This window comes from Vombatus ursinus, unplaced genomic scaffold (assembly GCF_900497805.2).
Source record: "Vombatus ursinus unplaced genomic scaffold, bare-nosed wombat genome assembly UNPS02014811.1, whole genome shotgun sequence".
In the NCBI taxonomy this organism is placed as follows: domain Eukaryota; kingdom Metazoa; phylum Chordata; class Mammalia; order Diprotodontia; family Vombatidae; genus Vombatus; species Vombatus ursinus.
In genome coordinates this window covers 8,814,422-8,825,672 of record NW_020954589.1, presented here as the reverse complement: position 1 = coordinate 8,825,672, position 11,251 = coordinate 8,814,422, and the positions used below count along the sequence as shown (strand labels likewise).

Sequence of the window (11,251 nt, the reverse complement as noted above, 5' to 3'; positions counted from 1 at the left end):
CGGGACCCGGTGGTGGCGGCGGCGGGTGGAGGTGGCGGCCGGAGAACAACAAGCCCCGGAGCCGGAGCCGGGGGGGAGCGGGACGGGACGGGATGGGCGACAGCGGGCGGGGTGAGTGGTCGGCAGGGTAGGGCCAGGGCGGGCGGTTGAACGACGGTGTTATCTGCATGTCTTCTTCCCCTTCTACATACACCCACGGGTGTCTTTGCCTACCGTCCCCCCCTCCCCCTTCCCTGCCGAACGCTTAGCTTATGGGTAATCCAAATGCTGGGAGGGTCTCGCTCCCCCTTAAATCTAGAGTCTGGAGTGGGATGAGGGAGCGTGGACAGCACTCTGCTTGACTCGGGAGGGATTGGAGAGAAGGAGGGCTGGGGGGCGGAGCACGTGTCAGGGAGGGGTCAGCATCTTCCAATCTCCCCCTCTGGGCGACCCGAACTAGGAGCTTAGGCTGATTTTGCTATGATAGGGGGGTGGTTCGTGGACAGCCTTTATGACCCCACCCACACTGAGACTAGGTAGGCTCCGGACCACCTCCACTAAGTTCAGATCTAAGTGTCCATGTTCATTCTGTCACTCACAGACCAGTTCTTCTGCTGTCTCATGCCTCCCAGCTCACTTCTGGGGAAAATGTAGTGGAAAGAGGAGATTAGCGTTTGAATGCTCTCTTCAACTCTTACCAGCTGTGGGACCCTGAACAAGTCGCTTTTTCTTTCTAGGTCTCAATTTCCTTATATGTGAAATGAGATGGTTTCTAACATCCCTTTAAGCTGGGTCCCAAATCTTTTCCCAGTTCAAGAAGAATAGAATAAGAGTTTATCATTTTACTTCTATCCCCCCCCCCCCCCCAAATCCAAAGCTTTCTGCAACTTCCTAACCAAAAGGAGTGTCTTCTCCCTAGCCCTGGGCTGGTTTAGGCAAACCCAAAAATGATTAAAGGCAAATAAAGTGTCTTCACTTGGGTTGGAGAAAGTTTAAAGTCTCCTTTTATCTTTGTATACCCAGTGCCTACAACAGGGACTTGCACATGGTAGGTCCTAAATAAATGTTTGTTGAATTTGAATTGGAGTAATTGACCAGATGAAGACTGATTATCTCTCTCTTTTTTTTGTCTCTCTGCATCTTTGTCTCTGTTTGTGTCTCTCCTCTTTTCCCATCCCAGACTGTAGAAGCCCAGACAGCTCCTCCCTGAGCTCATCCCCACAACCCCCTCCCCGGGGGGGCCCCCCCCCTTCTCCTCCTGGGCCCCCCCTGGCTCCCCTACCCTCTGCAGCTTCATCCCTCCTAGGAACAGGAGGCCCACCCCAACTACCACTTGGCTCCCCCTTCCCTGTCATCAGCTCCTCCATGGGGTCGCCTGGGCTGCCTCCCCCAGCCCCTCCTGGACCCTATGGCCCTGTCAGCAGTCCCCAGGTGAGCTGTGGTGATCCCATGATCCTCTTGAACCATATATGACCCTTGACTCTGCTTTGAATTTCCATATAACCTGGTGATCTTTCATGACACCAGGCCCTGGTGTGAATCTCTGTTCCTTGTGACCTCAGACATTTTGATCCATGATGTCCTTGGCCCTTTTTACCATGATGAATAACCTTTCAGTCACTCTTAAAGTTGACAATTGTACTTTATTCCTTTGACCTCCCCTTCCCATCATCCTTGGACCTGTATTCAGTCTCCTCTGCCCTCTTTCCTACCTATAGATATAGATAGATCATAGAAGAAGTGGAGAGTAGATTTAGGTCCTTGTGATTGTCACCACTAGCCCTCCCAACAGGCATCCCTGTAATATCCCCTCAGATTAACTCCACAGTGTCACTCCCTGGGGGAGGGTCCGGCCCCCCAGAAGATGTGAAGCCGCCACTGTTGGGTGTTCGAGGCCTGCACTGTCCACCTCCCCCAGCAGGTCCAGGGGCTGGCAAACGTCTTTGTGCAATCTGTGGGGACAGGAGTTCAGGTATGGTATCATGGGGTCACTCAAAGCTCAGTGAGGAGAGGGGCTCCATATCCCACTTGTGGTAGTTGGAACTTAGATAAATGAGTGGCGGTCATCCAAGAGGCAGAGAAGGGGCCTGGTGAGAGCTTTAGGAACTGGGTGGGTAAATCAGAGGATATGTCCCACAGGTTACCTGTCAAGGTTAAAGAGGGTAAAGAAGAGGCAGCATGACGTATATGGAGAAATGGTCTTAGAATCAGATGACTTGAATTTGAAATCTTGTTCCATCACTTACTGGTTTTGTGAGCTGGGGCAGGTCACTTGACATATATGTAAAGTCTGTATATAACACGGGCGTCACTGAACTTGGACTTGGTTGTAAGCAAAGTGTCAATGTCCCTGGGTCCTGGTCCCAATCCTTGTTTTAGGCAACACAATAGGGTGTGTGTTTGCAGGGGTTCGGAAGGGAAGGTGATTAGTCTCCTAACTTTGGGGTCACAGGTCTCTCCCTAGCCCCTTGTGTTCCCCCTCCCTCACCATTACCTGCCATTCTAGGCAAACACTATGGGGTCTACAGCTGTGAAGGTTGTAAAGGTTTCTTCAAGCGAACCATCCGAAAGGACTTGACGTACTCATGTCGGGACAACAAGGACTGCACTGTGGACAAGCGGCAACGGAACCGCTGTCAGTACTGCCGCTACCAGAAATGCCTTGCCACGGGCATGAAGAGGGAGGGTAAGAAATCACCTTTGTACAGCTAAGACAGCCCCATCCCTCTTCCCGTCCCATCTGTTGGTCTTCTTTCCAATTTCTCCTTCATTGAGGTTAAGTGGGGGAAATGGATTGAAGTGTCCACCAGCCCCTGTCTTACAACCTTAGAGTCAAGCCAGAAAGAAAAAGAGAACCAGAGTAAGGAAACCAACCCATCTACCCCTTTCTTCCTCCTCTGCCATATGTCTTCTTTCCTCATTTCCCCTTTCAGCTGGTCTGCCCCAAAGATCCTGATCTGGTTTCTCCACCTCCTCTTTCAGTGGTTCTGCAGTGGTGTGTCTACCCCAGATCTAGCCACCTTCTGGAACCCATCTAGCTGGACTAGCTCTTTGACCCTCTCTGTGTTTCTGACCTCTTCCACTCTGTCAGTCGTTACTCTCTATAACTTATGGTCAGAGCCTCTCTGGCTTTCTCCTCCACTCTATAATCGTGTTGTTTCTTCTCTGACCTCCAGTTGCTGACCATTTGTGGTTCGAGGAGGAACTCCCTCAAGCCTTTCTTCTCTATGACCTCTGGGGGATATTTCTGTCCCTATGTGGCATAAAGTTCTGGGGAGGCTTGGGGCAGTCTTACTTCTTTTTTCCTTTATTGCCTGAGAGTCTCACTATAAGAATCCCAAAATGTCAGAGCTGGAGGGAGCCTTAGAGATCATCTAGTTCATCCCCCTTCATTTTTACAGATTGGGGCAAGCTTATCAAGGGGGAAGTAACTTGCCCAAGGTCACACTGCCAGTAAGTTGCAGTACCAGAACAAGAACCTAGGTCTCTTGAAAACTGCAAGGCCTGCCTTTTTTTTTTCCCTACACAACCCTAAATTGTACCAGGAATCATATAACCTGGGTTCTGGTCCTGGCTCTGCCACTTACCAGGTAGGTGACCTTGTCACTTAACCTCTCCGAGACTTAGTTTCCTCACCTATAAAATTGGGGTAATAGTACTCACCCTTATCTACCTCATAGAATTGTGAGGATCAAATAAGATAATGAATGTAAAAGTGCTTTCTGAAAATCTATCTAAATGAGAGAATGTTATTATCTGTTTATAGTTTCTCTGACCTTGTAGGTGATCCCTGCTTCTCCTTCCTGACCCTCTCCTTCACCAAGGCACCCACCTCTAACTTATCTACATCCTCCAGTCACCTCCTTAGTTCTCCTTAGTCCCCTGTGACCCTCAAGAATATGATTGACTCTTATGCTGATGACCCCCCCATGACCCACTTCTGACTTCCCACCCATTTTTCTTCTCCCCCTTCCCACCTCCCCAGCGGTACAGGAGGAGCGTCAAAGGGGCAAGGAGAAGGACGGGGAAGGGGAGGGGGCCGGGGGGGCCCCTGAGGAGATGCCCGTGGACAGGATCCTGGAGGCTGAACTCGCCGTGGAGCAGAAGAGTGACCAGGGCGTAGAAGGGCCCGGGGGGGGCCGGGGGCGGCGGCAGTAGCGTGAGTGATGAGGGAGAGATCCATCTTCTCCAATGACACTGGGGGGAGGGAGTTCTTGAATATATATCTGAGGTCCCTCTGGCTCACAATAATCCAAATAGTAATCATTGAAATAGGAATGGTTTCCAGGGCAGGAATGCTTAAGACACATAAACAAGCTTCCCTCCCCTCCCTTATCCCCAAGGTCTCATCCTTCCCCTCCCTTCCTAACCCTCCCTCCCCCAGCAATAAGGGATGGAATAGAAATTTAAATGATGGGAAGACTGTAGCCCTGGCTGAGGGGAGGGGATGGAAACCTGTTGGGCATGGGGGGTGGGGATTTATGTAAGAGAGGGGGTGGGTCCTAATATTTCCCCAACCCTGTGTATCGTCATTCTCTTTTAGCCAAATGACCCTGTGACCAACATCTGTCAGGCAGCAGACAAACAGCTTTTTACACTGGTTGAGTGGGCAAAGAGGATCCCGCACTTTTCCTCTCTGCCTTTGGATGACCAGGTCATCCTTCTCCGAGCAGGTCAGTGATTTCTATCCTTTGGTCTAGGTGACCTTTTGACCCTGACCTGACATGACTTCCTGGCATCCTGGGACCTTTACTCTGAGTCACCTCTAGGGGGACAGACTGTCCTGAGTAGGGAAACTCACTGCCCCCTCCCTTTAACTCCAATAACTCCCCAGCCTGGTCTCTGGCACCTGACCGAATGGCCTCTGCCTCTTAGGCTGGAATGAGCTCCTCATCGCCTCCTTCTCTCATCGTTCCATCTCCGTCAGGGATGGCATCCTCCTTGCCACAGGGCTCCATGTCCATCGAAACTCTGCTCATTCAGCTGGTGTTGGAGCCATTTTTGACCGGTCAGTGTTCCCTGGGGCACTCATAGATTAGGTACCTGGCTGATGCGGAGGGGGATGTGGGGCCATCTTTCGCTCATCCGTTTCCTGAGCTGGATAGAAGTGTGATTTCCATGCCTTTCCCTAGGGTGCTGACTGAACTGGTGTCCAAAATGCGTGATATGCGAATGGATAAGACAGAACTTGGCTGTCTGAGGGCAATTATCTTATTCAACCCAGGTAGGGAGACAATGATGAGATAACCCAGAGATCTCTCAAGGAACCAAGCAACCTCTCCCTAAATATAATCTTCCTGTTACGGGATGGCATTTTGCAGTAGTGGAAAGAACTTTCGACTTCAGCGTTTGAAGACCTGGGTTCAAGTCCTGGCTTTGCCAGTTATTCGTTGTATGATCTTGGACAAGTCACCTCTTTGGACTTCAGTTTTATATATAAAACAATAGGGTTAGACTAGATGATCTCCAGAAACCCTTCTGACATCTTCTGAATTTCAAAACTCATCCTCTTAGCTTGGTTTGGGGACAGATGTCCTATTTCATAACCCAGAGACATTTTTTTTCCTCCCTAGTGTCCTGGGAAAACAAAATACAGCCAACACTTGCAAAACAACGCTAAATGTGGAGGTAGAGGGCTCCTTGGGAGTGAGAGTAATGGGGGGAAGGATGCTTGACTTTGTTGTTACTCTTTCTCTCTTATCTTCCTCTTTCATCCAGTTGTTTTCTTCACCTAATCCTCTCTCGTTCCACTTCCTCCTCCCTCTTGCAGATGCCAAGGGCCTCTCCAACCCTGGGGAGGTAGAGATTCTGAGGGAGAAAGTCTATGCATCTTTGGAGTCATACTGTAAACAGAAATACCCTGAGCAGCAGGGACGGTGAGATGGGAAGGGGACAGGGAAGAGCCTTGGAAAGTATTTTTTATGGAACTAAAGAGGGGGGAAGGGAGAGATGGGAGATGGGGGGGGGTTGATGCCAATAATGGATATGTGTGTGTATCTAATTTGTCTCTCTAATTTCTATTTCTCTCTGTCTTTCCCTTCTACACACACACACACACACACACACACACACACACACACATTTTTATGGAGGGGTTTCTGATCTCCTCCCCTTATCTCCCCTCTCCTCCACTCTCCCTCCCTGCCACCCCAGGTTCGCAAAGCTGCTCCTTCGTCTCCCTGCCCTCCGATCTATTGGCCTCAAGTGCTTGGAGCATCTGTTTTTCTTCAAGCTCATCGGGGATACACCCATCGACACCTTCCTCATGGAGATGCTAGAGGCACCACACCAGCTTGCCTAACACTGAAAATTAGAAGGGGGGGGATGACCCTCATACCTGGATGGAGGCCTGGAGGGAGGCTGGAATGCAAGATGGGCCCCAAACCGTGGGAGGTAAGGGTGGGGAAGAAAGCTTCAGGACCTTGGATAGAGGACAGAACTAAATTTAAACCCCCAGGGGGTTTACACCAGTTCACGTGATGCCAGCATTCAAGGAGACCCCGGAACCCTGAGAGGGATGGGGTGGTCCCTGTCCTCAGCTGGCCTGGTCCTCTAACTTATAGGGGATGGCCAAGTTTTGAACTGAGTTCTCATACTGGTAAATGATTCCCCTCACTCCCCCATCTATTCCCTCAGTACAGCACTGGGGATCTGCTGTGCTTCTCTCCCAGGACCCTGTTCCCCTGTCTGGGGACCTTTTGAGCTCGTTCCCCTTCCTCCCTATTTTTCCAATAAGACAATTGAAACGGGGGCTCTGTTCTTCACTCAGAGAAATGGACATTGGGGGGCAGGACCCCTCCACACGATGATGGACATTGGCCATGGGGCTCATGCCTTCCTCTCTTACGAAGACATGGAAAGATTGTGGGAGATGGTAATAGTGACTGGGAGAGGAATCTCTCTGAAATCTTCATAGCCTGGCTCTTAGATCCTTCTTTTTATGGCCATCTTCCTTTCCAGTCAGACTGAAAGAGAGTAGGATGGGGAAGGATAGACTCTCTTTTTATCCTCCTTGGTTTGCTGAGGTTTTACAGGGAGAGCCAGGGTTAGTCTCAAAGATCTTCCCACTGGTGAAAGAGAAATGGGTTAGGGGAATGGTATAGGTTTTATCCATCCCTGGGGATCTCCATGCATGAGTGATTTGTCTTCTCCCAAAACTTCATCCTTTCTATCTGCCCAATCTTGTTGGGCAGCCAAGGCAGGGAGACGAGTGATTTGAGTAGGGAGCTGTTCAAGAGAGATGCTTTTGAGATGATAACGGTAATCACTGACCCCCGCACCCCCCAATTCCTGATTACACCACCTCCCTCCATAATCATGTCTTCCCAGTACTCACATAAACTTTTTGCCCTGCCCTCCCTGACTGGGAGAGCTCCTGGTTTGAGGAGGCAGGGTTGCTGCAGGGATTGGAGGAAGGGGTCAATCCTAGGGAAAGGGGAGGGGGTGACTTCTGGGGCCTGCATGATTCTATAGGTTCCAGCTCTCCCACAGAACTTTTCCGAAAAAAAAAAATGCTTTCAAATTAAAGCCGCTGCTTTTCTGGATGTGGGGGTCTCTGTGGGGGAGGGCGGAGTGGGGGAGCAGGGAGTGGAAAAGGGGTGTTGTGTTGTCCCTATGTGGTGACTTCAAGAATGGGAGAGAAATACCGCTCAGACTCCCGAGATGCTCCGGCGTTTCCCTGGGGCTTGAAGGGGTGGGAGTGGGGGGACAAGGAGTGCTTTGTCCGGGGGGGGGGGATGTGCCAGGCTAGGGGCGGGGCAGGGGTCGGTGGAGTGGAGGGTGTGAGTGTAGAGAGCCGGCTTTCAAAGGCTCCTTGTTTCCCTGCCACCTCCGCCCCCCCTCTTAGGCGGAGGCGGCGAGGAGCGGGCGGTGTCTGTTCAATCCCAGCTTTTCACCCGTCGCACCGAGGGCTCCGGGCAGACCCTGGGGTTTGGCGCATCCCGTCGGTGCTGAAGATCCCAGGATAGCGGCACCTGGGCACAATCCCAAGTCCATTTCCCCAAACTGATTCTTCTGTGTCCACTTGTGCTCCCCGTCCCTATCTCTTTACCACTCTCAAAGTCCTAGTACTGTGTGCCCCGGATTCTTCTTGAGTCCTCCATACTTTTCATCCCCTAGTATCCTTGATTCCTCTGGGCCTCTGTCCCCCTAATGTCCCGCCCATCACTATCTTTAGCCTCTTCTATAAATACCTGGACTCTGTAATTACCTCTGCGGGGAGGGGCGGGGGTGTGTGTAATTATGGAGAACTGATTATAGGGGAGACCCCCCCCCGGCCCCGCCCCCCACAACCCGGACCCCGCCCCCAAACGGGACTGGGAATAGAATTGCTTGGGTTCTAGGGAGGAAAAAAGGGAAGCAGGGCACCTGGAGCCCTAGAAAAGATGGGGTAAGAGGACAGGATGCCTAGGTCCTTGGGAAGGTAAGAGGAGTAGAATACCTAGGTCCTGGTCCCCATAGGCGGAGCAGGGATTTCCCCAGAGAAGGTGTGAGAAGCGAGGTGGGATTTTCCCTCTCCGGTTGCGGGAGGGGCGTGGGGGGGGCTGGGCCGGGGGCGGGGTCGGGGGCTCTTGACTGGTAGGGTGGCCCGGGACACACAAGTGGCTGCGGCAGAGGAGAGAGCAGCAGCAGCAGCAGCGCTGGAACCCTGGCGTCTCCCCTTCGGTGCATGGAATCTTAGGGCTGAGAATTGCAGCGGTCCTCAGCTTTCAGCCAACCTCCCCTCTCCAGGGGACCCAGGAGTTCGAGCACCAAGAGCGCGCTGCTCCTCCCTGAGTCAGGTGTCCCAGCGCCTCCAGCTGCTCCTCCCTCCCTCCCTCCATCTCCGCTCCCTGGCTCCTCGGGACCTGGGCGTCCCGGCCGCCCAGCCATGGAGCGGTGCAGCCGCTGCAGACGTCTCCTTTTGTTGGTCCCTTTGGTGCTGGGGCTGAGCGCGCCTCCCCCAGCCCGAGCAGGTAAGTGAGGCCAGGTTATCAGATACCAGAGTTGGGAAGATGGGAGAAGCCTTGGATTTGAGGGAATCTGGCAGGATAGGGGAATTAAGTCCCTGGATGGAATGAGGTTGGGAGTGTTAGGATCTGGTGAGGATGGAGGATCACCTAAAATTTCGGTACCTAGATTTTGGGCGGGATATAGTAGTGTGTGAGGAGACACCTGGCACCCTGTGTCATTAACTCTGGGGATTGGAGATGGGACATCCTGTCCCAGGAGGGGAGGCGAGGAGATCGAGTCTGGGGGTCTAGATTTCAGGCTTGAGGGTAGAGTGGACAGGAACACCTCTCATCTTACATCTCAGCTTCCAAATAGCGGGTGTTGGAAAAGATGCATAGGGTAACGTGCGTAAGTGGAGCCTAGGAACACCTGTATTCTTTGAAAGGGAGCTGGGGAAGAGATGTCAGAGTCGCCATTCAGAGTCCTGAAATTGGAGGCTATACATTGAGGGGGGGAGGTTCACTAGGTGAACTGACTTATCCTGCTCAGTGGGCAGGTCTGCTGGTACTTGGGAGCCCACCGACACCAACAGGGGAGCCTGTACCTGTCTCGATGTGTCTCTATCTTTTCTCTGTTCTGGGAGTGTGGAATGAGAGTGGGAGAAATTAGGGGATGAGTCAAAGGTTCAGGGGAGCTTTTGTGATACTCCCATGCTCCTTAGTTCTATCTGTCCCTGTTCTTTTTCCCCACTGGTGCCCCCCCCCCCCCGTGCCCTCGCTGCTGCCACGCGGCTGGCTCTGGAGAGCGCTGGGGCCGCTGCCAACGGGCCGGGCCGGACGGGGCTGGGATCAGGTGTCTAAGATCGGAGCCAACTCTCTGCATTCCTACCCCTCCCCTCCCCCCCTTGCGACCAGGCTTGTTCCCCCGGGACCCCAGCATCCAGGACCCCAGGCTTTCCCCCAGCTTTCCTGAGATGAGAAAGTTCTACTCTCAAGGGACCAGAGAGGGGAGGTATGGTTTCACAGAAGAATCTGAGGAATAGGACTCCAAGGTACCAGGTGGTGGAATGAGGGCTGGGATCCCCTTTGAAGAGATGAGGTACAATTTGCATTCAATAAGCATATTAATTTATTCTCTTTCCTCTTTCATCCTTTTTTTCACCCAAGGAAAACAGGTTAGAAATTGTGGCACAAAAGATTTCACTTAAGAGTACAGTAGGAAAAATCCCCAGACACTATAAAGTGTGAAGTACATAGAATTATAGATCTTGAAATAAACTCATAGGTCTTCTAGTCCAATCCCTTACTTTTACAGATGAAGTAACTGAGGCCCAGGGAGATTAAATGTTTTGCCCAAGGGCACAGATAGTAGTCATCAGAGTAGGATTTGAACCCAGGTCTTCTGATTCCAAAGCTGATCCTCTCAGAGATTGGGAATTTAAGGAATTTCTATCCCTATAATTTAAGGAGTTAAAAAAAAACCACCTGCTTTTTTCAGGATAACTTAAGGTAGGAGAAAAATCCTCTAGCATCTGTTTGAATTTGGGGAGGGCCAAACTGCCATAGACGCAAAGGGAAACCAAGAAAGATGGACTATGTATATTTTTGGGATGCCCTATATATGTGTGTATGTGTGTATATGTGTGTGTGTGTGTGTGTGTGTGTGTGTGTGTATGTATATTTGAGGTAGGAAACAAGAAACCATAGAGTTTACTCTAATAATAGATGTAAAGATGGGGTCCATAACATTACAGGGGAAGATATGTTTCTCACTACCACTTGTGGACTGTGAGGACGCCATGGGACAGGCAAGGGGAATCAGTGTGGGAAGGGAAAAGGAGAAGGGATGTTTGTCGAGCCAGAAGTAGAGAGTACATAAGACAAAGGTGAAAAGTTTGTGAGACAAATGTGGGGAGTCTGTGAGGTCAAATGTGAGGAGCCTGTAGGACCAAATACAAGGATTTCATGCTTATAGACGTGAGGAGCCTGGCTAGATGTGGGGAGCTGATAGAGCTGAACAGCATTCTCCTAGGTAGGGTGTGTGTGTGTGTGTGTGTGTGTGTGTATGTTGAGATGGGCTAGAGTCTGAGGTCTCTTGGGCTTGGGGTCTCTGTATGTGTCTCTGTCTCTCTCTGTCTCTGTGTCTGAAAGCCGCCCTTGTGAGTTGGTGTTTGCGGAGCCGCCACATGTGGGGGCCGGGGAGGGGTGGGCAGTCCGTGGTTTCCCCAGCTCCAGAACTCAAAGGGCCTTTTCTCTGCCCCACCCCGCCCAGTCCAGCTCTCCTGATCTCCTGGGCACCTCTCTATGTCTCTATGTCTCTCTCTCTCTCTGTACCTATCTCT

General features: G+C 51.5%; 2 protein-coding genes across 2 annotated transcripts in view; both read left to right on the top strand.

Moving 5' to 3' along the window:
- Positions 1-30: 30 nt before the first annotated feature.
- Positions 31-7,523, top strand: RXRB (retinoid X receptor beta). Its single transcript, XM_027876278.1, is given in 11 exon segments — positions 31-111; positions 1,160-1,410; positions 1,795-1,951; positions 2,486-2,665; positions 3,965-4,104; positions 4,106-4,138; positions 4,523-4,652; positions 4,855-4,987; positions 5,112-5,203; positions 5,750-5,855; positions 6,133-7,523. Coding segments are annotated over 11 exon segments (1,389 nt in total). The 5' UTR covers positions 31-92; the 3' UTR covers positions 6,281-7,523.
- A 1,325-nt stretch (positions 7,524-8,848) lies between these two features.
- Positions 8,849-11,251, top strand: part of COL11A2 (collagen type XI alpha 2 chain) — a 35,980-nt gene continuing 33,577 nt past the window's right edge. Inside the window, 1 exon segment of the mRNA XM_027876265.1 lies at positions 8,849-8,933. Within this exon segment, the coding sequence (XP_027732066.1) occupies positions 8,849-8,933 (85 nt within the window).